Source organism: Orcinus orca, chromosome 20 (genome assembly GCF_937001465.1).
Source record: "Orcinus orca chromosome 20, mOrcOrc1.1, whole genome shotgun sequence".
Classification (NCBI taxonomy): domain Eukaryota; kingdom Metazoa; phylum Chordata; class Mammalia; order Artiodactyla; family Delphinidae; genus Orcinus; species Orcinus orca.
Window position 1 is genome coordinate 30988201 of NC_064578.1, and position 26754 is coordinate 31014954.

General features: G+C 40.7%; 2 protein-coding genes across 11 annotated transcripts in view; one reads left to right on the plus strand and one right to left on the minus strand.

The window, feature by feature from the left end:
* The first annotated feature begins 3997 nt into the window (after window positions 1–3997).
* On the plus strand, window positions 3998–13275 carry AKTIP (AKT interacting protein). Of its 9 annotated transcripts, none has more exons than XM_033418957.2 (10): window positions 3998–4143; window positions 6530–6643; window positions 7808–8013; window positions 10234–10298; window positions 10383–10483; window positions 11000–11088; window positions 11167–11265; window positions 11358–11465; window positions 12260–12320; window positions 12488–13275. In XM_033418957.2, exons 2-10 carry the CDS (start codon window positions 6602–6604, stop codon window positions 12596–12598), a joined length of 882 nt encoding a protein of 293 aa, XP_033274848.1. In that variant the 5' UTR covers window positions 3998–4143; window positions 6530–6601; the 3' UTR covers window positions 12599–13275. The 9 variants fall into 9 exon arrangements, with proteins under 9 accessions (XP_033274848.1, XP_033274852.1, XP_033274853.1 ...); XM_033418961.2 differs by having other exon boundaries at window positions 12491–13275; XM_004264898.4 differs by having other exon boundaries at window positions 4005–4147; window positions 12491–13275.
* Window positions 13276–13335: 60 nt separating this feature from the next.
* Window positions 13336–26754, minus strand: part of RBL2 (RB transcriptional corepressor like 2) — a 43572-nt gene continuing 30153 nt past the window's right edge. Inside the window, exons 15-23 of one of the 2 annotated variants that reach the window (XM_033418955.2) lie at window positions 25450–25719; window positions 24970–25250; window positions 24693–24869; window positions 19930–20001; window positions 19081–19186; window positions 17907–18112; window positions 17128–17292; window positions 14622–14793; window positions 13336–14137 (exon numbers count right to left, since the gene is read on the minus strand). In XM_033418955.2, coding sequence (XP_033274846.1) covers window positions 14623–14793; window positions 17128–17292; window positions 17907–18112; window positions 19081–19186; window positions 19930–20001; window positions 24693–24869; window positions 24970–25250; window positions 25450–25719 — 1448 coding nt within the window. In that variant the 3' untranslated portion in view covers window positions 13336–14137; window position 14622. Of the gene's footprint in view, window positions 14794–17127; window positions 17293–17906; window positions 18113–19080; window positions 19187–19929; window positions 20002–24692; window positions 24870–24969; window positions 25251–25449; window positions 25720–26754 lie in introns of both variants that reach the window. The other variant, XM_049703941.1, reaches the window with a different exon arrangement.

Sequence of the window (26754 nt, forward strand, 5' to 3'; positions counted from 1 at the left end):
CTGTAGCTTTGTAGTATATTCTGAAGTCAGGGAGCCTGATTCCTCCAGCTCCGTTTTTCGTTCTCAAGATTGCTTTGGCTATTCGGGGTCTTTTGTGTTTCCATACAAATTGTGAAATTTTTTGTTCTAGTTCTGTGAAAAGTGCCAGTGGTAGTTTGATAGGGATTGCATTGACTCTGTAGATTGCTTTGTGTAGTAGAGTCATTTTCACAATGTTGATTCTTCCAATCCAAGAACATGGTATATCTCTCCATCTATTTGTATCATCTTTAATTTCTTTCATCAGTGTCTTATAATTTTCTGCATACAGGTCTTTTGTCTCCTTAGGTAGGTTTATTCCTAGATATTTTATTCTTTTTGTTGCAGTGGTAAATGGGAGTGTTTTCTTTATTTCACTTTCAGATTTTTCATCATTAGTGTATAGGATTGCAAGAGATTTCTGTGCATTAATTTTTGTATCCTGCTGCTTTACCAAATTCATTGATTAGCTTTAGTAGTTTTCTGGTAGCATCTTTAGGATTCTCTATGTATAGTATCATATCATCTGCAAACAGTGACAGCTTTACTTCTTTTCCGATTTGGATTCCTTTTATTTCCTTTTCTTCTCTGATTGCTGTGGCTAAAACTTCCAAAACTATATTGAATAAGAGTGGTGAGAGTGGGCATCCTTGTCTTGTTCCTGATCTTAGTGGAAATGCTTTCAGTTTTTCACCATTGAGGATGATGTTGGCTGTGGGTTTGTCATATATGGCCTTTATTATGTCGAGGAAAGTTCCCTCTATGCAGAATTCATCTTTTGATACAAATATCAGATATGCTTCCAAAACTTACAATAATGAATGTAATATGAAGTGATTAAAAATGTTTTACAGGTAATGTTTAGGGCCAGTAGTTTTCTTTTTCTTAGTACTCTATATTTTAGTCTTAAAGAAATGGTACCTCAAGGCTGCCTCCTCATTTCCGTTTAAATAAATCATCCTCATTTTCATAATGAGGTCCTTTCTTGGTGCAGAGCTGGGGGCATGCAGGTAGGCAGGTGTTTTAAATATACTTTAGTTGCTTCTGTCCTTCACTTGTCAAGTATTTGTTGCATACCTACTACATCCAGGCATTGAACCGGATGCTGCAGAGACCAGAAAGAATGAAACAGACATGGTTCCTGCCTGGTGGAGCTTACTGTATAGTATGGAGAGAGCTACTAATAAGTCATCTCCCAAATAGACAGAAAATTGCCCTGAGGAAGTGGTGTTTGAGCAGAGGTCTGTGTAGGGGGAGAGAAAGAAAGGTCCAGGCAAAGGGAACATCCAGTGCAAAGGCTCCCTCTTGTGGTGGGGCAGAGAGGGAGAGCATCACACCTCCAAGGAATTAAAAGGATGTAAGTGGTTGGAACCTGGGGCCTGTGGGGCTGGACAGGTGTTGGCCCTGCCATGCTGGGCCCTCGGTGATGGTAAGGAGTTTGGTCTTTGTCCCAAGAGCAACAGGAAACCACTGAAGGGGGGGGCTCTTCAACAAAAATCAAGGCTCTGTTAGCAATGAAGAAGGGGGAAATGGTTACCAGGTACGCAAGCAACAGTACTTACAGAAACACCCCAAATGTTGCCTATCCCAAAAAGAACTATTTCCCCATCTCCCCCACCCCTGTAAACAGTATGGCTTACTGTTTCTCATCTCAGTGAGTGGCCTCACTATTCACCCAGTAGCTCAAGTCAAAATCTAGGCTCCATCCATGATACTCACCCTTGTCTTCAACCCCTTACCCTCCATATCTAATCCATGGCCAAGTCCTGTCCATTCTACCTCTTAAATATCTGAACTCATTCACTTCTCCATCTCCACCGTCAAATTCATGCAATGGTATCTTGCTGAGCCACCGCAGTGGTTCCCCACACGCTCTTGTATTTGCACAATCTGTTCTCCACACAAAGTGGCCTTTTCAAACTACAAATCCAATCATATCACTTCTCTGTCTGAAGGCCGGGGATCTGGGGTAAATCTCGCTGAGCCCTAGCCAATCATGACAGACTCATTCCACCTGCCCTTGACTGGTTTCATTGAGGGCAGAGACCCAGTGACTCATTTCTGGTAAGCATCGCTTGGGGGGAGCTTCTGGGAAAGGGTTTCTTGTTCTTCGAAAAAGACCTTTGGGAGAAAAGGATGCTTTTTATTTTGCTAGACATTGTCACATCTGGGTGTGTCTGGAATGGCAGCAGCCATCTTGCGACCAGCCTGAAAGCAGTGCCTAGAGCCCAGAGTGCCACCGCTGGAACCTGCCCTACATGTGAGGCAAATCCCCTGGCTATGCAAGCCGATTTGAGTTGGGTTTTCTGGCATGTGCGGCTGTAAGGTTTCTGATATGTGTCTGAAGCATCTGGTGCCAAATGGGCAGTTGGATACGTGCAGCTGAAGCTCAGTGGAGAGGTCCGAGCTGGAGAAATATATGTGAGTCCTTGGTGAAGCTGAGGGAAGGGACAGATTGCCAAGGAGGAGGGTAGGTGAGATCAGAAAAAAGTTTAGGAGAGGATGAGACTGCCAAGAAGTTTAGGAGGGATTGGGTCAGAGAGAGGTGCCAAGGGAGACCACCTGTGGCCAGGAGAAAGGATTTCCTGTTTATCTTCCTCTTTATATTGACTGAGACTAATATTAAGGAAGGGCATTATAACATTCCTAAGTGTATTCAAACTGGACAAAAGGAAGCGGCTCAGGAATGTTTTCGCTAGAGGAGGAAGTTGGATTTCAGAACCAACCCTTGGGATTAGGGGAGTTTGGCTGTCTGCCATTTTACAAGGAGGTCATTTTACCAGAATTTCAAAGGCAACCAAAAATTGAACAAACAACCTGATCAGGGAATACTCCTCCTCTTCTGAGTGTAAGATACTGAGTTAGGTGGAGATTGGAAGGGCATCCCAAGAGGAGGCACCATCGTAATAAAAGGCTCGGAGGGTGTAAGCCAAGGGCATCCGTCACAGAATGAGGCTGGAGAAAAACGTGGGAAATGAGATGGGAATATGGGAACGAGGTCAGCATAGGGTGTGCCTTGTAAATCAGGCTAAGTTTACATTTTATTCAGTCTGAAACGGTTCCCGTGGAAGGTTTTTGAACAGTAAGGAGTTAGATGTGGTAAAGGTGTTCCAGATCACCTTTGTTAGGTTAAAAAAAAAAAAAAAAGAGGACCAGGCGCTACGTTACCATGAGAGGTTCTCAAACTTCAGTCCGTACCAGAATTACCAGAGGAATTTGTGAAAAATGTAAATTCCTGGTACTCACCACCCCCCGGATTGGGATTCTATAGGTTGGGTCCGATACGTACACTTTTAAAAAAGCCTTCTGGCAGCGCTACTGCCAAGGGATGAGTTGGGAGTTTAGCTCCCATCCTCTGCATCCCTTCGCTCCTCCATTCTTTGACACAGAAAATGGGCGTTTCTCAATGTTACACCAGAAGTTCTTCCAGGGTCTATCAACCTGACAGCGGCCCCAGTCCCTCCCACGTCGGGCGGACCCGACGTGGCGGTCTCGGGCCCCGCAGCGACGCCAGGGACTGAGGACCGAGCAGGGGCGGGCACCAGGCGGTCGGGCGGCGACCGGGCTCCTCTCTCGGACTCCTGCCCCGAGCCCGGCCCCGCCCTGCCTCGGGTTTCGAAAACCCGCAGCCATAGCCTGCCTGAATAACAGCGGTGGCCACGCACAAACCTGTGGGCGGGTCTCCATGGTGACTGGCGGACGCTGTGACCAATTATGTACCGGCGTTTGTTTCCGCCCCATCCCTCCCCCGGGGCCGATACTTCCGTGACTGACAGTTCCCTCTGGACGCTGTTACGTAAGGGGAGGGTCAAGTGCGGCCCCACCCGAACCGAGCAGATTTGATTGGCAGGACCTAGTGCTGCCGCCCCAACGCCCCCGGAAGAACGTCCTTGACGGATAGGTGTAGGAGCCACTCGGCGCCGCGAGGCTGGGCGGAAGCGTCCGGGTCCAAGGGAGGGGGGCAAGGGGCGGAGCCGGAGGCTGGGAGCCGGGCTGGGCGGGGCGGGGAGTAGGTAGGGGCTGGGCTGGCTCTGCGGCCGGAGATGCTGAGGGGCCGCGACGGCGCTCTGCAGCCGGGAGCACTGCATTAAAAACACCGAGGTGGGGTGCGCTGCCAGGCCGGTGGTAGGTACGCGAGGGCTGTCGAGTCCTCAAACGCGGACAGCCAGCGTCCTCGGGGCCGGCATTTGTATACCCTACCAGGGGCCCTCGACTCCGTAGCGACGGCGGCCGCACTGGGACACGGGGGCGGGGCTGGGCACCTGTCCGCGTTCGTAGGCACCTGCTGCACCGGCCGCCGCGGGGCCCGGGGCCTGGCGCTGGGGGCTGCCCGGGAGCGGGGCCGGGCCGGCCTGAGGAGGGGAGGTGAGCCGGACCGGTTCGCCCCGTCCGGGGCCCGCACTCCTCGGCCCGCTCCCCACTCCCGGCTCTGTCCCCGCTCCCAGGTTGAGGGGGGCGTCCGAGGCTCGCAGCCCCCCACCAGAGGGTCTCGCGGGCCTGGCCGGCCTCGAGCTATCTGCGAGGTCGGGATTTGGCTCCTGCCTTGCATCATCCCGAGACAGGTTTGTCCAGATTCCCTGCGTGCGCGGAGATGGGTTTCCGCCCCGGGCGCGGGTGCCCGTCCCGGCTTTCCCCAGAGAGACGGGGCAGAGGCTGTTTTCATCTTTTCCCTGGGCCCTGCTCCGTCGCCTCTTAACATGGAATTTAAGGCTGTTCGGGGTGATGTGCCTATTTAGGAACTATGGTACATAGGAGGTAAGCACCGCCCGTCTCTTAAGTTTTGGCTCAGGACAGGTGCGGATCATTCTTATAGGGCCGAGCTACGACTTCTCAGCTGTATGTAAAGAGACAATCATGTGGTGTTTGTACGACCAGACCAGCAGAAATTCTAAAGTTGTTTCGGAATGAGTAGGACGTGCCTTGTGTTTTCTTCCATCTATGTCACTCCTGTTGGAAAAATGCTGTACTGTGCCTGGGTAAAGTAGATAGCTATTAAAGAGTGTAGTTGCTCATGAAAAGCGTGCTACAATTTCTCGATTATGTCGTCGCTGGAAACAAAGGCAGCAGTAGACAATACCTCCTTCTTAAAGACAGGAGGAACTGGGACTAAGTTTTATTTGATTCTTAAGGGCAAAGTCATAGAATCTTTACGTGTTAGACTTGGAAGGGACCTTACAGGTGACTGATCCACCCCAGTAAATTTACATGGTGGTGAGCGCTGTATCCCAGGGGGACAGGATTCCCTGTTAAATCAGGTCTGTTCTAGATGATGGTTGGGTGCTGCACATTACTCTGGATCTGAAAACCAGTGTTCTTATTTGCACCAAACAGGAACATACACACCCACACAGTTTTGATGTCCCAGCCATTTTGGCTTGTATCATAGTTACCTTTAAAGACAGATTTGCAGAGAGCTCTCAGCAATAAGTTGCTACTTACTGGATGTAAGTCATCAGGTAGGTGGGAGAACCAGAATCCTCATTACTTGGATTCAATTATTGGGTGGCATTGTATCTTGGAAAGCAAAGCAGCAGTAATGGGCACTGGTTGGGTATGGGACCCACCTGTGGATGTCATAGGCTCGGCAGAAAACAAATTTTTGCTGATTAGGGACATTTGGTACATGCTTCTCTAATGATTTGCTTCTTACAAATTTTGTAAAACGTTGCTTTAAATTTTTACCCTTTTCACCTTCAGCTTGTTGACTGGTGCAAGTAGGAATTTAGCAGAGCTCTGTTTTAAACATGACCAAGCCTGGGGGAAGTCACCAGAGCAGACAAATTACTGTTCTTACGCTCCGCTTGCTGCTTGTCCTTTGCCTCTTCCTTTGTATTTTTAGTAAATGACCCACTGACTTGGTGACTTTTGAGACATGCTTTCTTATCCACTTTGCATAATTCTGCTGTTTCCACACTTGAAGCAGTTGGAAAAGGTCATTTTTTGTTTGTTTGTTTTGTGGATGGTCCAGACAGGACCCAGTTCTCCCTCCCCCTCTGTCTCGTATGCTCTGCCTTTGGTTGCTAGTTTTGTGGGAGAGAATCATTCTGTACTTAAGACACTCTCAAATCAGCTCCCTTGGATCTTTAATTCCCATAACCCTGAGAACTGTGATACACCTTTTGTGTCAGTGGGTACAGTGCATTCTGAACCTGGCTTTCCCAGTAGTTAAATGCCTAGACATTATGCTAGTAGCAGCTGCTGTAGTCCATATCTTTTGCACTTCTGGCACCAGAGCTGAACTGTGTCACTGAATATTCTGAATCCTGGCCAAGGACTTGGTACACAGATTCCTGTCGGCATTTAAAGATGGGAAAGAAATTGGAGTCAGGAGAGGGAGGGGGTATAGAAGGAAACTATTTCTAAAGATTTTTCCCCCTAGGTTTTTATAACTACATGTTATATAACATTATACTGTATTTCTGCTTAGAGATACAGATTTAGTTCTTAACTATTTCAGAAGTCTTAACTGTTGGTGTTGGTCTGTTTCTCTGTTTTCCCATCTCATTTTAAGGTAGAGTGAATTCTGCGGACGGAAGAGTTTGATGACACAGACCACTGAATTTCTTTGTTTGGAGTACACGTTATGAACCCTTTCTGGAGCATGTCTACAAGCTCTGTACGCAAAGTAGGTATAGTTGATAAATTTACTGAGGAAACCCATTTGTGTCAGACCAGAGGCCAAAATAATTCATACCAAGGTTGCCTATAATCTTAACAAAATTACCTTGTTTTTCTAGTTTAGGTTTTACTTTTGGGAAACAATTATTTGGTTGATTAAAGTCAGTTTCTGAGATCAAGATCACATCTCAAATAGAAATCATTCTAGTAATCAAAATTCTGTTATTTTGACTTAGGTTATATTTACACATGATGAAATTTGTGACACTTTATTGTAGTAGTCTTTTGACAGACTGCAAGATTTCATGGTTAGAGAAGTGTTGGTTGGGCAAGACCAGTCCAATACGGTCAAGTCAGACTTGAGGGCACTGGTTTAAGTTTTCTAAATAAAATACATTTTAGGGAAGCTTAAAATACACAAACAAAAAGAAAATGAATGTCACCCATAATTCCACGTGTAAGAGAACACCGCTATTAATCTTTTTTCCTGTACACGATGCTGTGTACGCTTTTAATGCAGCCAACTCCGCAGGCTTTGACTGCGCTCGAGCCGAGGAGATGCCTGTGAGACGGCAGTTTAGCGTCTGACTCATTTACCCCTCTGTCTTTGACTAAGAATGACAGTTTATACTGATGATAGTCCAGATGTGGAAACGTGTCCATTAGGGACAAGATCAAAATCAGACCCATGCAAGTGAGAGAACAGCTTCATTCTTAGTTTCTAACCGAAGCATCAGGTAGTGACTGCTTTCAGTCCTCTATACTATTCATTTTGAGATGCTTAGCACCCGACTTTCTACAGCTAAATGCTAGGGGACCTTTCTAGTCTTGTCTAATTGTGTAGTAACCCCTTGCCCTCTTTCTGGGGCCACCAGGAGAAACCATTTCTTTCTCCGTTTCAAGTAAATCCTGTAAATATTGGCCTTATTGTCTTTATAGGATGCAGCTGATGCATGAATTTTCTTATGATTTAGCCTTGCTTCAGCTTTGCTCTGCTCTCTGTAATAGCCTGCCTGCTCAACAGACTTTCAGGTCATCTTGATCATGGTGCTAGAATGTCCTTGTAAAAGAGTAACTCCAGCTTTTCAGTCAAAGACTAAAGGACATCACGTGTAGTCTTACGATTTAAGAATCATCCTAACAAATGTTCTCACCGCTTCATCTTGAATAGCGATCTGATGGTGAAGAAAAGACATTAACAGGGGATGTGAAAACCAGTCCTCCACGCACTGCTCCAAAGAAACAGCTGCCTTCTATTCCCAAAAATGCTTTGCCCATAACTAAGCCTTCATCTCCTGCCCCGGCAACACAGTCAGCAAATGGCACGCATGCTTCTTACGGACCTTTCTACCTGGAATACTCCCTTCTTGCGGAATTGTAAGTTCTGAAACTAACTGGTTAACTTTTGAATGACCCTTGAAGGTGAAGAATGAAACTTATTCTGAAGGACTCAGTAAACAGCAGCCATTTAATCTTAAAGCTCAAACCCATCCCCCTCCAGTATTAGCCTTAATGTATATAGGATGGACTCTATTGCTAGCAAAATCACCTTTCTTCACCAAGGCCTAAGTGGTGTTATATAAATATCCTCTTCTAAAAGTAATGATTCTTATTGAGAGCTTGGCTAAGTAAGATTTAAAGGCAAATGTGTGCTTTAATTTCCATGTCTGTTTTGGAGAGCAAGAGGAGGGGGAAACAGATTTATTAAGCAACCAGGAACTTAATTTTGGTCTACCTTTATATGAGGTGAGGAACTCACCTCTGAAGAGGTTGTTGTAGAGGGTGGGACAGTGGGAGGGTGGCGATCTATTCTTTCTTGGGTCAAACCCTGCTGGAGGTTTGTGCTCCATTCTGGTGATCACCCTGTAAGAGGCATCTATCCTGACAGACTGAGGAGAGGGTCCCCAAAAGAGATGGTCCCAGGAGGAGATGGTCCCAGTAGGCGGAGGTCAGGAAGCCTGACCTTGGCAGTCAGCAGTTGTAGGAACGGGAACCACTGACTTGGAGAAAACCTGGAAAGTACTTATTAAAGCTGTCTTCACCTGAAGGTCCATCATTAGAAAGGGGATTTGACTTATTCTGTATGACCCCTAGGGGCAGAACTAGGCCATTATGGGGAAGTTTTAAAGATTTGGGCTCCATGTAAGTAAGAACTTGACTGGTCACAGAAGTCAAAAATTGGACTGAAGTTGCACATATCAGTAGAGTGTGAGGAGACGGGCACTTCTGCAGAGTCTAGTAGTGGTACCACAGTGCCTGGCCCATCAGAGGGGCTCAAATAGTGATTGAGTGCAGATGGCCTTTGATTTGATCATTTGTTATATGGGCAGAACGTCTGGAGAATTAATTCTGAATTTCAGTCATGTAAAACTTCCTTTGTACATGAAGTTTAATTTTAAAAGCATCCTCCAGCCGTCTCTCACTGTGTTAACGTTGTAATGGTCAGAGGGTCTGAGGCCCCAGTGTAAATGGCGAGTGTGATTTGGTAGCACAGGTCCCTTTAGCTTTATAATGGAAGCCTGTGTTTGAGGCGAGGCAGTGAGTTGGACAGGCTTCTGTTGTGGCATTAAATCTGCTGTCTGTATTAGGACACAAAATTGCCTTTTTGGCAAACCTCACTGTAGTAGATAGATACATCTGCCAACCATGCTGCTGTTGACATGCTGAATTACAGTGAGTTAAAAATGGGGTAACTACTTTAAAATGATTGAAATACAAGTGTGGTAGCAAATAGGTCATAAATAAAAACAGACAGCTGAGGTCCAATAAGCTGCTTCGCAGTAACATTCAGGATTGGCAGGTTAATGTGTCTTAAGACCCTCAGTCAACATTGTTCTTTTCAAGGTCTGGTCACAGTGTTACTTGTTTAGGCTCACAGCTCAGCTAAACAGGAACAGAGCAGAATGGCTGTCAGGTGACCAGGTCCCAGAAGAGCCAGTGCAGCCTCTGTCTTCCCTTGTTTCAGCACCCACCGTTTCCCACGCCACGGCCCACAGAGTTCAAGTGTCTGAGTTGGGGGTAAATTCAGGAGCAGAGTACAGTGTGAGCGCCTCAGGCTGCCTGCCTTCTACCAGGAACACTGCCGCACCGACTGGTGTTCAAACTTAAAATGACCCCCAAATGAGGGTAATTCCATGGAATTTTAATGTCTTAATTACCTAAAGTTGTATTTTAAAAAGGCTTTTAAATGTGTGTGGGTAAGATGTGTTGTTCATGGTCACAAAAGCAATAATCGTACAGATACTCGCACTGACCTAAAATTTGATGTCCAGAATTACCTACAGGTTGGTTTCCACGGTGGTGTTTTGGGGAAGCTGATTTCTGGGTGGAAAACTTGATTGTGTATCCCTTTTCGGCTTTAATTTCTTAATCTGGGGCCCTTATTTGGCTGTGTTTCTCTGTAAGCATGTGTTATGAAACCAGTAAACAGGCAGCAGTCAGGGCCAGGTGAGAGATTGTGATGACTCTGTCTGTATGGTTAGAGTATCAGCTGCCCTTCAAGGGACTATTCCTTCTTTCAAAAAATGAACGTGGGTGGTTTGGTCTGTATGTCGTTTCCATCTGTGCAATCTCACTGTTCTGCTGCTTCTGTTTTAGTACCTTGGTTGTGAAGCAGAAGTTACCTGGTGTCTATGTGCAGCCATCTTATCGATCTGCATTAAGTAAGAAGGATTTGCTCTTTTTATAGCATATTTGGTTCCTCTGACACAAACTTAGCCTGTAACTGTTTTTATTTTTTCCTACAGTGTGGTTTGGAGTAATATTCATACGGCATGGACTTTATCAAGATGGTGTATTTAAGTTTACAGTTTACATCCCCGATAACTACCCAGATGGTGACTGTCCGGTAAGTTGGGGATACAGTCTGGCTTCTTTTCTTTCTTGGACCCTCCTCACCCTCCTTACTGCAGGAAGAGGGTTTAAGGGGCTTTAAAGATTTCTTGGTTCTTTTCCTGGCCTAATACTTTTATGATTTCAGTTTCCCGAAATGTTTTGTCTACTCAGTAGTCTTTCAGGGGGATTTTTTGCTTTGTTGCATCTTTTGCCATGCTAGCCTCTGCCTTCAGCTTTACTTGTTTCTCTGCTCAGGGTGTGCAAGTGAGGCTGGAAGCTGTAGTACAGCTCTCACTACGTGAATTGCGATTGTTATGCTGTGGTAGAGAAGGGCGACTTTTCCCCTGCTTCACTGCAAAATTTAGTCTTATAGGAAAATGGTGAAAGTAGTTAGGTGTCCCTCTTGAGGCAGCTCTTTGACTTTAAGCAACAAAACTGCCTTGTCCTGAAGCTTCTTTTACAACTTATCCGCGTGGGTTTAATATGCTCCATTGCTTCCATTAAAGGATGTGTCTCTCTTTCAATGTAGCGTTTGGTGTTTGATATTCCCGTCTTTCACCCGCTAGTTGATCCCACCTCAGGTGAACTGGATGTGAAGAGAGCATTTGCAAAATGGAGGTTAGTAAATAAAAGTTTCGTGTGGTGACATAAGCCAGCAAGAGGAAGCCTCAGTAATCCTGCCATATTTCCCTTTAGGCGGAACTATAATCATATTTGGCAAGTATTGATGTATGCAAGGAGAGTTTTCTACAAGATTGATACAGCAAGCCCCCTAAACCCAGAGGCTGCAGTACTGTATGTTACTTTGCTTTGTTATGTAAGATAAATTTGAAAAGATAGCAAAGTAGATTATGTTGGTAACCTTTTGATTTAAACTTTTAACACAGGTACGAAAAAGATATTCAGCTTTTTAAAAGTAAAGTGGTTGACAGTGTTAAGGTGTGCACTGCTCATTTGTTTGACCAACCTAAAATAGAAGACCCCTATGCAATTAGGTAAGTGGTACATTATCAAGATAAACTACACTTTGCAGTACTGTGCTGCTGTTTTCCAGGTGGCCTTAGAATGGGGATTTAAAAGGAAAGTGTATAATCTGTTAGCCTACAACCTTTCTAACTTGGTATCAGCTTGATTTCTGCTTTCAACGTGGACTGACACATTGTGCCAATAGCAAGCTATTTAATGACTTTGGTTTCCTAAGGATCCTTGTAATGTGCTCATTCAAATGTAAGGACTTTTCTTTCCAGTTGGAGCCCCTCTTAAACTCCCATACCCCAACCAACTTACAGATGTGGTGAAAGGAGGGAAGCTGAACAGTGTGAATAGTGTGAATGATGGGTTCCTTGAGCATTGTGTTAGTTTATGTTGAGGAAGGGTGTCTGCAGGAGTATTGAAAACGGAAGCGATTGAGCTCTTGGGCAGCACTGGTGTTGCTGTGCATAGTGGGAGTGGTCAAGGGCTTGGGCTCTACGGTTAGACTGAGTGACTTTTGCACTTACTGGCTTTGGTGACCCAGAGCGATTACGTAATTTTACTGTGCCTCACTTTCTTCAAGTAATAGGACTTCAGGGGTGGTTGTGAGGCTTAAATGAGCTAACCCATGTAAAGTGCTAAGGGATAGTTATTGTGAGAAAATCATTTAGATAATGTCTAAAACTTACATATTGACAACTGATTAAAGATTGTTCCTTGTTAACTTTTGTTAGGGGAAGTGGGTTAAAAATGTAAAAAACAATGGATGTTAAACAAATTTAGTAAGCTAATTTTTAATATTTTTCTCTTCCCGAAGCTTTTCTCCATGGAATCCTTCTGTACATGATGAAGCCAGAGAGAAGATGCTAACTCAGAAAGTAAGTAGATTACCAGTTTGGAAATCGTTAACTCACTGTTTCCTTTCTAAAATATCTTCACTGGAGACTACTCAGTATATACAAATAACTTTTGAGGAAACAAATATGCACAGTGCTGAAATCCCCTCATCAGTCATTTTTTAATGTCTGTTTTTCATTGTGCCTAGAAGAAGCCTGAAGAACAGCACAATAAAAGTGTTCACGTTGCTGGCCTGTCATGGGTGAAGCCTGGCTCAGTACAACCTTTCAGTAAAGAAGAGAAAACGGTAGCAACTTAAGAGCTGGCGAATCTGGTGCACCGTGCACTTTCCTGCTGGACTTGGGCTAGTAGAGCTGACTAATGGCAAAGGACTGCCTGCAGAGTAAAACGGTGTGCGCAGTGACTGGTGTCAGTGTTGTCCGTGTATGCTTAGGTTCTAACAGCAAGTTCTGGAAACCTCTCTTTACGTAATGCATTACTTCTGTCAGAAGTGTCTTCAGGGTGGTTATCTAGTTCAGTACTCCAAATTCTTGGGGACCTGGAGGCTTATGCATTTTTCTGAATATAATGCTAAAGGTAAGTTGCATTCATTTAAACTAATGAAGTAGGCGGAGTTCAGCACTATCTAATGATTTTTAAATCAGTGGTTTCAGGTGTACATATGTTAGGATATGGAGAGGAGATGTATAGAGAGAGCAGTTTCCATAGCTTATTAGCACTTTTAAGTGGAAGAGCATTTGAACCTCAGTCTTCAGCCTACTGTGTTACTGATATACAAACTGCTGTCACTGAGGTACATATTAGGTGAGTGAGAAGAAACCAGAACACTTGTTCATAGTTTTTTTTTAAGCAAATTACTTATTGTATTTTTATGGCAGGAGGGAGAAAAAGTGTTAAAACGGTTTCTAATGAAGTCAGATATTTAAATGATGAATGACTAATGTGTTTCGTAGAGACAATAAACCAATAAATGATTGTTCTTTGTCATTTATGCAGGACATTAAATACCCTTTTCTCAATATAACTAAACAAAGATTAATTTATAAGTGCTTTATTGAAAAATACTTATTTTCATATAAAATTACAGTAGCAGTAAGTATCTTGAGAGGTTTTATAAATATTTTTGCAGAACACTATTCTAATTGAACAGTGTAAGTAAGTTCCATATTTCTTTCAGAGCAATATGAAGTTACCTAGTAACTTTGTTTATACTGATTCAATTTACAATTGAATTTTCTCCCTAATAAGATTATTCATTCAACTTTAAAACTGCTGGAACAATAGTGATTAATAAAGGTATATATAGATAATTCAGTAGCTGTTAAATTAACATTTTCTAATTTGTATAAATGGTACTATGTACTAATAAAAACCTAAATTCTCCAATCTATTTTTTAAACTTCCAGGAACACACCCAAAGATATTTAAAATATATCACCTTAATAAAGACACACGTCTTTTGGATAACTACCTCCTAAAGGAAGAGGTCATAATTTTTCATAATCTCTTAATTCAACTTGATTTAAACTCTTTACTAGCCAGCTGATCCCTATCAACAAAAAATGGAGAATTTAAAACACATGCCCAAAACCAAAAGGTAGCTACTGGGGCTTTAACAATTTTTAAAAAGTACAAAAGCATCAAAGAAGATACTGAATTAAGTTCAGCCTAGAAGTTTTGTACTTAATGAAGTTCATATTGTAGAAAGTGCCATTGCAAATATACAGCAAAATCTGGGTTCCAAAATCATGCTTTATACAGCCCTAAAGTGCCACTTCTTATACAGGTTCACTCACACACTGCACACCAGTCAAGCACTTGTCACACTGCACCACACCTAATGGGGAGAGGGAAGAATTACACAAAGGGAATGGGAGACTGGACTCATAACCTAGGACCTTCAAATCTGGGCGCTCTACCTTGTCACCTTTTAGGAATGCAAAAATCTTACACTCCTACCAAGTGTTTTAGGACAAAAATACCTACTTTTGCTTTTCATGAGGGCCAGGTAGGAATGAACTGAAATACAGTTCCTCTGCTGGAACACGCTAACAGAGACCTCTTATACACACGTTTGAGTGCGCTCTGTTCTCTGCAATTCTTGTAGTAGCTTTGCCAAAGAGTTAAAAAAAATCCAAGTTTGGATTCTAAGCAGCCTTGATGGCAAGCACTGAAAGGTAGGGAAAAAGGCAGTTGGGATAAGTAAAAATATCCTAAGGATACTGGAAGGATTAAGGAAAAGAGCCCCATAATCCAGCATGCATTACATGATGCTGCTAAACAGAGTTTGTGAAAAGACAGTTTCAGTACAACAGACTAACCTCAGTGGGAACCTCGGTCATTAGCTACATCTTGGAGACGGCGTAATAAGGCAGAATGATTTTCTGGGCAAATTCTTTTTGCAGGTGATTCACTTCCATCTTCCAGAAGAATCCCTCTCTTTTTGGTTGGCGTTTCTCCTGTCCGTATCATACTGTTAATTTCTCTCAGTCTCTGGGGGGGCAGGGGGTTAAAAATAAATATAAAAACTTTAAAATTCTAATACACATAGTTCAGTGTTAAGTCAAAGAACCTCAAATAAGTTAAGCGGTTTATCTTGAAGAGTTTGAACATCTTTATAAAGAAACGTACTACCAAATTTTATGTCCTTCCAATTTCACTTCTCAGCTGCCTGACATTGATGACTATCTGGGATAGAGGCAGAGTATTTCTATTTTTTAACAAGCTCCAGAGGTGATTTTGATGTAAGCTTTTCCACAATGTAAGAGTTCACAAATTTATGATTTTTTTTTACAAAAGTTATAGAGCATCACATTGTTATGCCACATTTAATCAGTTTCATACATTTCCATTTTCTTTTTAAAAAAATAGCACGACTTTACATAGTATTAGGCCATTTTTCCCCCAGTCTAGTGTTACTCATTTTTTAACAGCCATGGAATTTCACAAGAGAAGCCTTAATTCCCTAAGGCATCCATTGTAGGTAATTTATTAGTATGATCTAGAATTCTAGAATGTATTGATATTAGTTACATGTCATCCTTGGGAGAACTGAGAAAAATTCAGGCCAATTATTTTCTGCATTCTCTGGTTCACATGAAGAACTCGGATTGAGAAAAACTTCGCCAGAGGGCTAGAGAGACTGGATTTATTTATAGGTGCCTTCAGCACTAAGTTTCTCCAAAGCCCCAAAAGTTAGCTATTGCATTATTTTCTGGTAGTTAAAAAAATTTTTTTTCATGTGCTGCTAATGTCATTGTCCATGTTTCCTAGTGGAAAGCATACTGAGCACATTTCATATGCATTTATTATAGGAAATTTCAAATATATACGGGAAAGTAGAAGTGTATAGTGAACCCTCACATGACCATCACCCTACTTCAACAATTTCGGCCAGTCTTATTTGATCTATACCCCTCATTCATTTCTCACCCCCCAGATTGTTTTAAACCAAATCCTAGATATTTATTTTACTTTTATTTTGAAATAATAGGCTTTTCTGAGGTTTTAAATAAAACCACCAGTTTTTCATTATCAGTATATGCACCTTCTCAGATTTCAACCGTCTTAAGAAAGCTTTCCTCTGACTGACTCTTCTACTCTTTGCCTCCCTAAGTCTGCTCTGCACTTCCTATCTCTAGTCTCCCATTTACTTGAATATTCCTTAAATTGTTAACTGTATACACTAATTGTATAAATGTTATTTGTATATAATGTGTATACATCATTATATTATGAATATACTGTGCAGTGTATAATTGTGTACCTTACTATACATAACACATTAATATACATTAATGTAGAACATACATTTATACATTGCATATTAATATGTATAAATTTACAGTACAGTCTGTATAATCTAGTACCATCATCAATACCAAAGACATTTAATAGAAATTTAAAGATAAACATTAATGTTAAAGTAAATATTCAGTTTTCCCACTTGTCCCCCAAATATCCTTTATAGCTGTGCTTTTCTATGCAGGATCCAATCAGTCATCATGCCTTGCATTTGGTTGTCATGTCTGTTTAGTCTCCTTTACTCTAGATCAGTACTCTCCCTACCATCTATCTATCATCTATCTCTTCATGATACTGGCATTTTTTGAGAGTCTAGGCAATGTGTTATATATGTGTTTTTCCTAAGCAATCTTTATAAATACAAATATCACTTAAGGACCTTTAAGATGCAGGTGCACTCCTTAACATAGCATATGATTCCTAGGGATCTAGCCTTACTGCCTCAAGAACTTTGTTTCCCTTCCCTTATCTGCTCCATCCTGGATGCCCTTCCTCCTACCCCTCAGCAATCTGCTAACTTTTCATCCATTAAGGCTTCACTCAAGCTTCCCTCCCCATTGCAGACTGAGGCAGATGCTACCACTTAAATCTGTGCTAATGTAACACTGTCCAAGTGTCCAAAATGCCCATTTCTCCCCTTAGACTGAGACACTTCCTGTCCCAGAAGGAGGCACTTAGTAAATAAATCAGTTAAGGGATCCAAATTTTCCTTCCCTAACTGAAATTCGGAATTTTAAAAGTTTTACAAATGGAATAAAAAAATAAAATTCCAGATTTATAGCAGAATATTCAAATGTACAAATAGGAAATGGGAGGAATGAAAATCCAGATCCCTTACCCTATCTCCAGCTCTAAAGTTCTCCCCCAAAACCCTTGTTTTTTTTGCTGCTTTGGGACTTACTGGTCACTCTTCCTTGACAGATCCCATCACTCATGTGAGTACTGAGGGTTTCCCAAAAACCCTGTTTCTAGAATCCTAAGCATTTTGGGGTTAATAAAGGCCAAGATTTATATTAGGCTCACCTTTGAAGGACTGTTGCTGAAGTAGTAGAAAATCTTTTCTCGAGGAGAAAGCATTGCTTCATTTTTATGCGGGGATATGTACACAGGATGATTTTGAGACAACTGTATTCGGCGAGGAGAGCCTGTTCTTACAAACGGATAGGGAGAGAGTGGAGGAGCATCCATCTGTTTAACAAAAAAAATTTCTAAGAAAGGTAAACGAAATTTCTAACCAGGTGCTTTTTTTTTGAAAATGGTTATTTTTATTGAAAGAGTGAAGAGGTATAATAAACCAGTAGCTTTATGAATGGTAGATAGTGATGTATTAGCGGCAAAAATTTAACCTAAAGAAAACCATACAAACAGCAAACATCTAAGTGCTTTCTTTGTGCCAGTCACTGTTTTAAGCATTTTAAATACATTATGTAATTTAATCCTCACAACAACCCTATAAGCGAGGGACTACTTCTAGTCCCATTTTATATATAAGGAAACAAGATACAGAGGAAGTTAAATAACTTGCAGGGTCACCACAACTGGTAAGTTTTGGATAATTTGAACCTATGCAATCTGTCTCATATTACTATACTTTGTAGGGAATCCAAATATCATCTTGTTTAATGCTTCACAACAGTAGAAATTATGTTGGTTAAGCCCATTATTTGTTAGAGACTTCCTTAGTCTTACTTAACAAAAAGAATTATTTGTAAAACTAGTTTACACAGAAGCAGCTCAAACATAAGTGATTCCTCATTCCTCACAAGTGAAAAAAAGTGTGAAATGATCCTCATCAAACTTACTGCATTTGCCTGTGAGTACTTCATGGCAAATGTTTTAATTTGTTTTATGTAGATGTTGTTGTAGAACTGAATAAGGTCTCCCCTCTCCTCCTCTTCCACATCACTGTTGGCACCTGTGAGACGAGTAGGTGTAGGAGGGGCACTGCTAGGCTGTGGAACTGGCAAGGTGCTGCTTGACCTCATGACAGGACTGGAGTCTCTACTGGCTATAACCGGTGGAACAAAAAGTGTTAAACAGGAAGACTGCTAGTGCAGATTGCTTTTAAAAAGAAAATTCAGTAAGGTAAGGTTGAATGGCTACCTGCTCTACTTACTGAACAGCAGCAAATGGGCACTCTTATTCTTCATACCAAGGAGCAAAGCACAGATAAGATATTAAATACTAACTTCAGGGCTTCCCTGGCAGCACAGTGGTTAAGAATCCGCCTGCCAAAGCAGGGGACACGGGTTCAAGCCCTGGTCCAGGAAGATCCCACATGCCACAGAGCAACCAAGCCCATGCACCACAACTACTGAGCCTGCGTTCTAGAGCCTGTGAGCCATAACTACTGAGCCCACACACCACAACTACTGAAGCCCACGTGCCTAGAGCCCGTGCTCCGCAACAAGAGAAGCCACCGCAATGAGAAGGCCACACACCGCAACGAAGAGTAGCCCCAGCTTGCCGCAACTAGAGAAGGCCCATGCGCAGCAACAAAGACCCAATGCAGACAAAAAGAAATTAATTAATAAAAAAAAATACTAACTGTACTACCATGCTATTAATGTAGCAAGGGCTTACTGAGTAGTTTTCATTAATTTACACCAAGCTTTCTAGGACCTGAGCCCTGCATTAAGTGGTATAAACCAACAATTAAGGATAGTGTTTCCATAGCATGGTTTCTGTTGACATGCCACATTTTTCTCAAACTCAAGTCATTATTGCCTGCCTTCTCCATCCTGTGCTAATCCCTCTAGAGAAAAGTGTTATGCACAATGTGCCTCAAAGCCACGGGATAAAGGACGAACAGCTCTGTGACTAAATTTAGAATTTGGTTTATTGTCCAACAAATCTTTTGCCAATAAAATATTTTCATAGTTTCTACAACAGTAATTTATTAATCCTTAGTCCTAGGCCTAAAAAATAAGAGAAGCTTTTAATTTCATTTTATAAGTTCATAAAGATCCCACTTACTTCTGTCTTTGTTTAGTTCTGTTGGAGAATTCTGATGACTTCTGCTGTCACTGCTGCCAGAATTTCTTCTTTTCCTTTTCCCTTTTATCAGAACACTTCTATACACCTTTAGACAGGTCATGAGGAGGGAACAGAAACGAGTTATTTATTGAGCACATCCTAGACTATGTGACTTTGACATGTTATTTAATTCTCACAACTCCATATAGTAGTAGTTTTCCTACTCAGGGGAGGTTAATAAATGCAGCCAAGGTTACATATCTATTAAATAACAGATACAGGATATATACATCAGGGCCTGTCAGGCTTCAACTTCCAAGTACTGCCTACAATACTACAGAGCAGTAATAATACGCAATTGTAAAATCAAGTCATTCTAAGTCAAATATCAATACAAAGATCTCACATACCTACCTACCTCTTGAAACAAATGAATAGCATTAAAGGTAAAATGAGTTTTAAATTTTCACTTAATGCCGTTTTGGTTAAATGTACAGCATTATGTTTCCTAAACCAGACTGAATTCAAGGTGACACAGAATCCAAACACCTTCCTAATTTACATCTATCTTGTGATTACCTGAATTAAAAAGGAATCAGTTATTTCACATCATTACCTTTTGGTGAAAAGAGAACTTAAACTAATCAAGATGTGTAGCTGTCTGTTAATCAAGATGCGTTGCTATCTGTCAATAATTAAATAAGATTAAAATAAAGACTTCCCTTAAAGTAGAACCTTAGTTTTTTATCCTGGAGAAAAAGCCACAGAATCAACTGTAGTTAACTTTTTTGTATGCCTCAAAGACTTTGATCTTTATTTTCAGCCATGAGAGAAAATGTAGTAAGTTACCTGGCTCCGGGCCTGTGGCTGAGTCCTATAGCAACGCATAATATTCTGGAAGGACTTGTCTTCTTTTGTGACCTGGCAAAGAATAAGAGTTCTCTGAGAGAGAATTTGACTTCCAGCATAATACTATGAGATGGTCCGTGAACCTGCTCCCCAGTGAAACTGGTGAAAATTATATTAAAAAACATCATTTAAAGCCTCTGGAAATGGCCCTAAAAGGCATTTAACAAATGAAGAAATATATATTCAAGAAAATCTACTAAAATTCAGTAACAACAGAGGGAATAAATGGTATTTGAGCCAAGACCTAGAATAAAAAATTATAGTAACAAAAAATTCATCAGAGGAATGAAACACTAGATTTGAACTGGCAAAAAACATTTAGCAAACCTGAAGATGGGAGTTGTGCAATCCAAAGAACAGAGAAAAAAAAAGAATGAGGAAAAATTAACAGAGCTTCAGAGAAATGTGGCACACCAAGGAGTGGGAGTACCAGGAGGAGGGGAGGGAGAGGAGTTGAAAGAAATGTTCAAAGAAAGAAATAAACATTCCCAAATTTATTTTAAAAACAATCTATATATCCAGGAATTTTAACAAATTCCAAGTAGGACAAATGCAAAGAGCTCCATACCAAGACATAGAGTAAAAAAGCTGAATGCCAAAGAAAGGGAGAATATCTTGAAAGCATCAAGAGAAAAGCAACTTTTTGCTTACTAGGAAACTCTGATAAAGTAACAGAAAACTTCTCATTAGAAACCATGGAAGCTATGAGACGATGGACAAAGTAAAAACTAAGGATCCAGTATCCAACAAGGTTATCTTTCATAAATGAAAGTGAAATAAATACAATCTCACGTAAACATAAAGAAAGAAAATATGCTGCTAGCAGAACCATCTTACATGAAAATACTAAGGAAAGTTCTTCAAAGTTCTTCATAATAAAAGTAAGTGACCCCAGGACTTCCCTGGTGGCACACTGGTTAAGAATCCACCTGCCAATGCAGGGACACGCGTTCAAGCCCCGGTCCAAGAAGATTCCACATGCTGCGGAGCAACTAAACCCTTGCACCACAACTACTGAGCCCACACGCCTAGAGCCTGTGCTCCACAACAAGAGAAGCCACCGCAACGAGAAGCCCGTGCACTGCAATGAAGAGCAGCCCCCACTTGCCGCAAATAGAGAAAGCCTGTGCGCAGCAACGAAGACCCAACACAGCCAAATAAATAGATTAAATAAATAAAATAAAATAAAAAAATAAAAGTTAAGTGACCCCACACAAATTCAAATACAAGTGAAAAAACAAAGAGCAATGGTAAAGATTGTTATGTAACTGGAAATGCAGTATAAAATGCATATTTCTTAACTGATTTTTTAAAAATTGTATAAAACAACATACATACATGAAGAAACGTGATATATATATTTGCCAAAAACAGCACAAAGGAGGAGATTAGGAGGAAAGCTATTCTAGGCTAAGGAAATGACTCCAGATGACAACTCAAATCCCCAGGAACCAACAGAGAGAAATAAGGTAAATAAGTAAATAGTGAATAAGGTTAATATGATAAAAGCTATAAATAAATACTTGCACTTCTTTCTTGTCTCAGCTCCTTTAAAAGTCATAAAAATATTAAATAATAACAATGTTTTTGAATTTATAACATTCATGGATATAATATGTATAACAATACTACCACTGTATAACAAAAAGGAAACAGTTACATAGAAGTAACACTTCTATATCTCACTGGCATTCAGTTACTATAAATTTGAAGCTGTTTTTCATAAGTAAAGATGTATATGTGGGGGTTGGAGGAGTGGGGAGATGCTGATCGAAGGGTACAGATTTCCAGTTATAAGATGAATAAATTTTGGGGAACTAATTTGCAGCATGATGACTATAGTTAACAAACTGAATTGTATACTTGAGAGTTGCTAAGAGAGTTGATCTTAAATATTCTTACTACCAAGAAAAAGTAGCTGGGTGGTAATCATAATGCAATATATACATGTATCAAATCATCACACTGTACATTCTATACTTATACAATGTGATATGTCAATTATATATCAATAAAGATGGGGCAAAAAAATGGGGGGGGATAGAGCAAAAAGAAAAAGAAAAGTATATGGTAAGCCTCAAAGAAACCACTAAGAAAAATAAAGTTGAAAAGTCATCACTGAGGGCTTCCCTGGTGGCGCAGTGGTTGGAAGTCCGCCTGCCGGTGTGGGGGATGTGGGTTCGTGCCCCGGTCCGGGAGGATCCCACGTGCCGCAGAGCGGCTTGGCCCGTGAGCCATGGCTGCTGGGCCTGCACGTCCAGAGCCTGTGCTCCGTGGCGGGAGAGGCCACAGCAGTGAGAGGCCCGCATACCGCAAAAAAAAAAAAAAAAGTCATCACTGAAATTAAAATGCCATGAATACACATGAAAATGAAAGCAGTAAAGGAGGAAGAGAGTATCTGAAAGACATGAGACATATATAAAAAACAAAAAGTAAAATGATAGATGTAAATCCAGTTACAACAATTATGTTAAAATATGAATAGATTAAACAACAAAATCAAAGGCAGAGATTGTCCGACTAGATAAAAAAAGAGATCCAACTATACTCCCTATATAAGAGACACACTTTACATTAAAACAAACAGATATGAAAGAAAATGATGGAAAGAAGGTATATCATGCAAACAGCAACCCTAAGAAAGCTGGGTGGCTATACAAATATCACACTATAAAACTGACTTTAAAACAAAAAATAAAAGTTACTAGAGATAAAAAGGGACATTTCATAATGATGAAGGGTCAATCCAACAGAAAGGTACAACAATTAAAAACACACATGCAAAAAAACAAACAAAAAACACATGCACCTAATAACAGAGTACCAAAATATATGAAGTAAAAACTGACAGAAATGAAGGGAGAAATAGGCAATTCAATAATAATATTGAGAGAGCTCAATACCCCACTTTCAATAATGGATGGGTACTAGATAGAAGATCAACAAAGAAACAGAAGACTTTAACACTATAAAAAACACTAAAAAACCTTACAGACATCTATAGAACACTCCACCCAACAATAAAATACACATTCTTCTCAAGTGCATATTGAACATTCTCCAGGATAGACCATATGCTAGGCTACGAAACTTCAATAAATTTAAAAGGATTGAAGTAATTAATACAAAGTGTGTTTTTTGACCACAATGGATTGAAACTAGAAATCATTAACAGAAATTTGGGAAACTCACAAATATGTTGAAATTAACACACCTAGATAACCAGTAAGTCAAATCAAAAGAGAAATCAGAAAACACTTTGAGATGAATGAAAATGAAGACACAACATACCATAACTTATGAGATGCAGCTAAAGCAGTGCTTAGAGGGAAATTTATAGCTCTTAATGCCTATAGTAAAAAAGAAGAAAGATTAATTACCTAACCATTCATCTTAAGACACTGAAAAAAGAAGAGCAAAAACTAAGCCTAGGGAATTCCCTGACGGTCCAGGGGTTAGGACTTGGCGCTTTCACTGCTGACGGCCTGGGTTCGATCCCTGATCAGGGAAATAAGATCCCACCAGCCGTGCAGCACAGCCAGGAAAAAAAAACAAAAACAAAAACAAAACTAAGCCTAAAGCAAGCAAAAAGAAGGGAATAATAAAGATTAGAGCATATAATAATAAATGAAACCAAAATCTCGTTCTTTGACAAAATCAACAAAATTGATAAACCTTCAGCTACACTAAGATAAAAAGAGAGATTGTTAAATTACTACTGACAAAGAATAAAAAGGACTAAAAGGAATATTATGAACAACTGTGTGCCAACAAATTAGAAAGCCCAGAGGAGACAGACAAATTCCTAGGAAGACATACACTACCAAAATTGATTCTAGAAGAAACAGACAATCTGAATAGACTCATAACAAGAAAAAGAATCATCCATCAATAAACTACCCATAAAGAAAAGCACAGGTCCCAAACGTTCATTGATCAGAAAGTGAAATATGGTTAAGATAGCAATAGTCCCCAAACTGATCTACAGACTCAACATAATCTCTATCTGAACCCCACCTGACTTCTTTGTGACAAGAAGTCAGAACTGACAAATTCATAAAGAATTTCAAGGGATTTAGACTAGCCAAACAAACCTTGAAAAAGAAGAAAAAAGTTACCAATGTTAAAACTTGAAACGTTTGTTTTAAAATGGGTAATGTTATGTGAGTTTCGCCTCAATAAATTATTTTAAAAAACAAAGTCAGATAATAAAAAGTGTTGATGAGAATGTGGAGAAATAAGGACCTTCATATACTATCAGTGGAAATGTAAAATGGTGCAATGACTTTGGAAGACAGTCTGGCAGTTCCTCAAATAAACATAGAGTTTACCCTATGACCCAGCAATCCACCCTAAGGTATATACAGAAGCAAAATGAAAAGATGTCCACACAGAAACTTGTACACAAATGTTCATAGCAGCGTTATTTATAATAGCCCCAAAGTAGAAATAATCTAAATGTCCATTACTGATGAATGGTAAACAAAATATTATATATGCATACAATGGAATACCATGTTCCAACATTGACTGTGGTGATTGTCACACATACCTATGAATGTACTAAAATCCACTGAGCTGTGCGTTTTAAATGAGTGAATTATACAGTATGTGAATTTTATCTCAATAAAGCTGTTAAAAGTGTTCTGAGAGTAAGGAAGTAGCATCTTTACTTTTTCCTTTAAATTCCTAATGGTACTCACCTTTGCCATCACATAAATGGCACACATTAACAACTGGTCCAGATGTCTGTCCATCATAAGTTCAGGACACTGAATTATGGAGAATTCAAAGCAGGTCCAGATTTTTTTCCTCAGTTCATCTGAAATATCCAATTTAGCACAAAGGTCCCGAAGACGGACACCTGCTAAGTGATAAACCTAGTAGATAAACAAAAATATCTCAAACTTTGTTTATCTAACCCTTGTATTTCCCAAGCTCTAGAACTGGTAAGGGTACATTTTTCTTTAGAAAAATTACCTTTCTAAAGAAAAGCGATAAAGAGCTGGTCTTCCTGGGTCTAATATTGCTGCTGGTTAAAGGTAGGCCTTGTTTCTGCTGTTGTCCACCTGGGGAAATCTGTTGAATGGCCACCTGACCAGGGACTTGCAAGGTCGTTCCTGTCACCTGTTGAGAGCTTAAACTTCCAGCCAGGGCCTGAGCACTGAGGGGCTGGATGGAGCCAGTCACAGCTTGTGCCTGCCCCCCAACATTGACTTGGACTGGGAAGAATGTTATTCCTCCATTTTCATTGGCAATGCCTAAAATTTGTTTCAGAGAAAAAAAGCATGAAGAAAATGTTGATACTATAAGATTCTCCAGGCGGAGGTTTTCAATTATTTCCCCTCCCAACCCCTTTCCCCCACTCTTCTCTCATATCATCATTCCAGCCAAATTTCGAGTAACTTTCTAATAAGTGCCACAGAGAAGGAACGCAATATTCAACTCTGCCTTCCTTACCTTGTACAGGAATAGTCACTGTTTGTCCATTGTTGGCTGTGACAGTGGCTGTTGCCATGGTGACCAAAGTCTGTCCAGGAACTGGTGTGACAGAAACAGCTTCCCCAGATACATTCTGCACAGGGACAGCATTGACTAGAGGCTGTGGGGGGATGCGGCCAGGTGTCCCTCCATCAGTGGGGCTATCATTCTCAACAAATAGCCGCCTTCTGGTAGAGCTGGCTGTTGGGGAGCTGTACCTATCGTATAATGTGGTTGGAGACGTTATGCCTAGGGTTAAAAAAAAAAAAAAATCATTTAACTCAAGGAGACAGATCTGACTTCCATCCTAGAAGGGATGTTCACAACCAATTAGTGTTTGAAATACTATATAATCAAAAAACAAAAATTACAGGAGTCACATCATAGCTACATTCAATGAATGAAAATTCAACTGAATACTATTAAGAGCAAGATTTAAAGGAAGGATTTTTCTCTATGTGTCTCACAGTGTTCCCTTCTTCACTCCACCTTTTGCTAAATCAAATTAGACTTTGCCCTCCACTACCACAGGGTCCTGAGGACTGAGGGGCAATTTAAATAATTTTCTATTTTTCTACCATATTCAATTCCTACAGAACACTCATGTAAGATGTGATTTCACTGTAAAGATACTACTTGATAAGACTTGATGGATTTGATATTACTACGTATCATCTGGGAGCATTTACCCCCTGTTTTATGCATTTTCATCTTTGTCATTTTTTACATGTAGAAAGTTACTAAAATTCAATTCGGTTCTTTAGCAAGAATGGACATACATGTTTTGGATTCAATTAAGCTTAGTTTATTTTTTTTTTAAACAACTTTACTGAGATATGATTCACACATATTTCACCCACTTAAATTGTACAGTTCAGTGGTTCTGGGTATATTACTAGCTTTCTAAAATTGTGGTAAAATACGTATAGCATAGGACTTGGCATTTCACCCACTGTTAAGTGTACAGCTCAGCGGCACTGCATTCACAGTGCTGTGCAAACACCAACACCATCTTTTCCAAAGCTTTTTCAACATCCCACACAGAAACTCTGTTAACCATTACAGTTAAGTATTCACACCACTGTCTGAATTTTTGAGAGGCATCCCTTTCCCTCTTCCATGTCCAGCTGTAAAAACTGCACATCACTGGGTTTTAAATATTAAAATCTATGTAGGGAGTTCATAAGAGGACTGACAGGAGCAGTTCTGACAGACTGCGGCTTAACATTATAATTTCCTGGTGATACAAAAGCAAATAAATGTACTAGATTTATATTTGGAACA

What these genes read in the sequence shown, in the direction of transcription:
- AKTIP (XM_033418957.2), top strand. Translation starts at nt 6,602, where the DNA reads ATGAACCCTTTCTGGAGCATGTCTACAAGCTCTGTACGCAAA. An exon ending in ACCCAGATGGTGACTGTCCG is followed by an intron (nt 10,484 to 10,999) that starts GTAAGTTGGGGA and finishes CTTTCAATGTAG; the next exon opens with CGTTTGGTGTTTGATATTCC. An exon ending in AGAAGATGCTAACTCAGAAA is followed by an intron (nt 12,321 to 12,487) that starts GTAAGTAGATTA and finishes CATTGTGCCTAG; the next exon opens with AAGAAGCCTGAAGAACAGCA.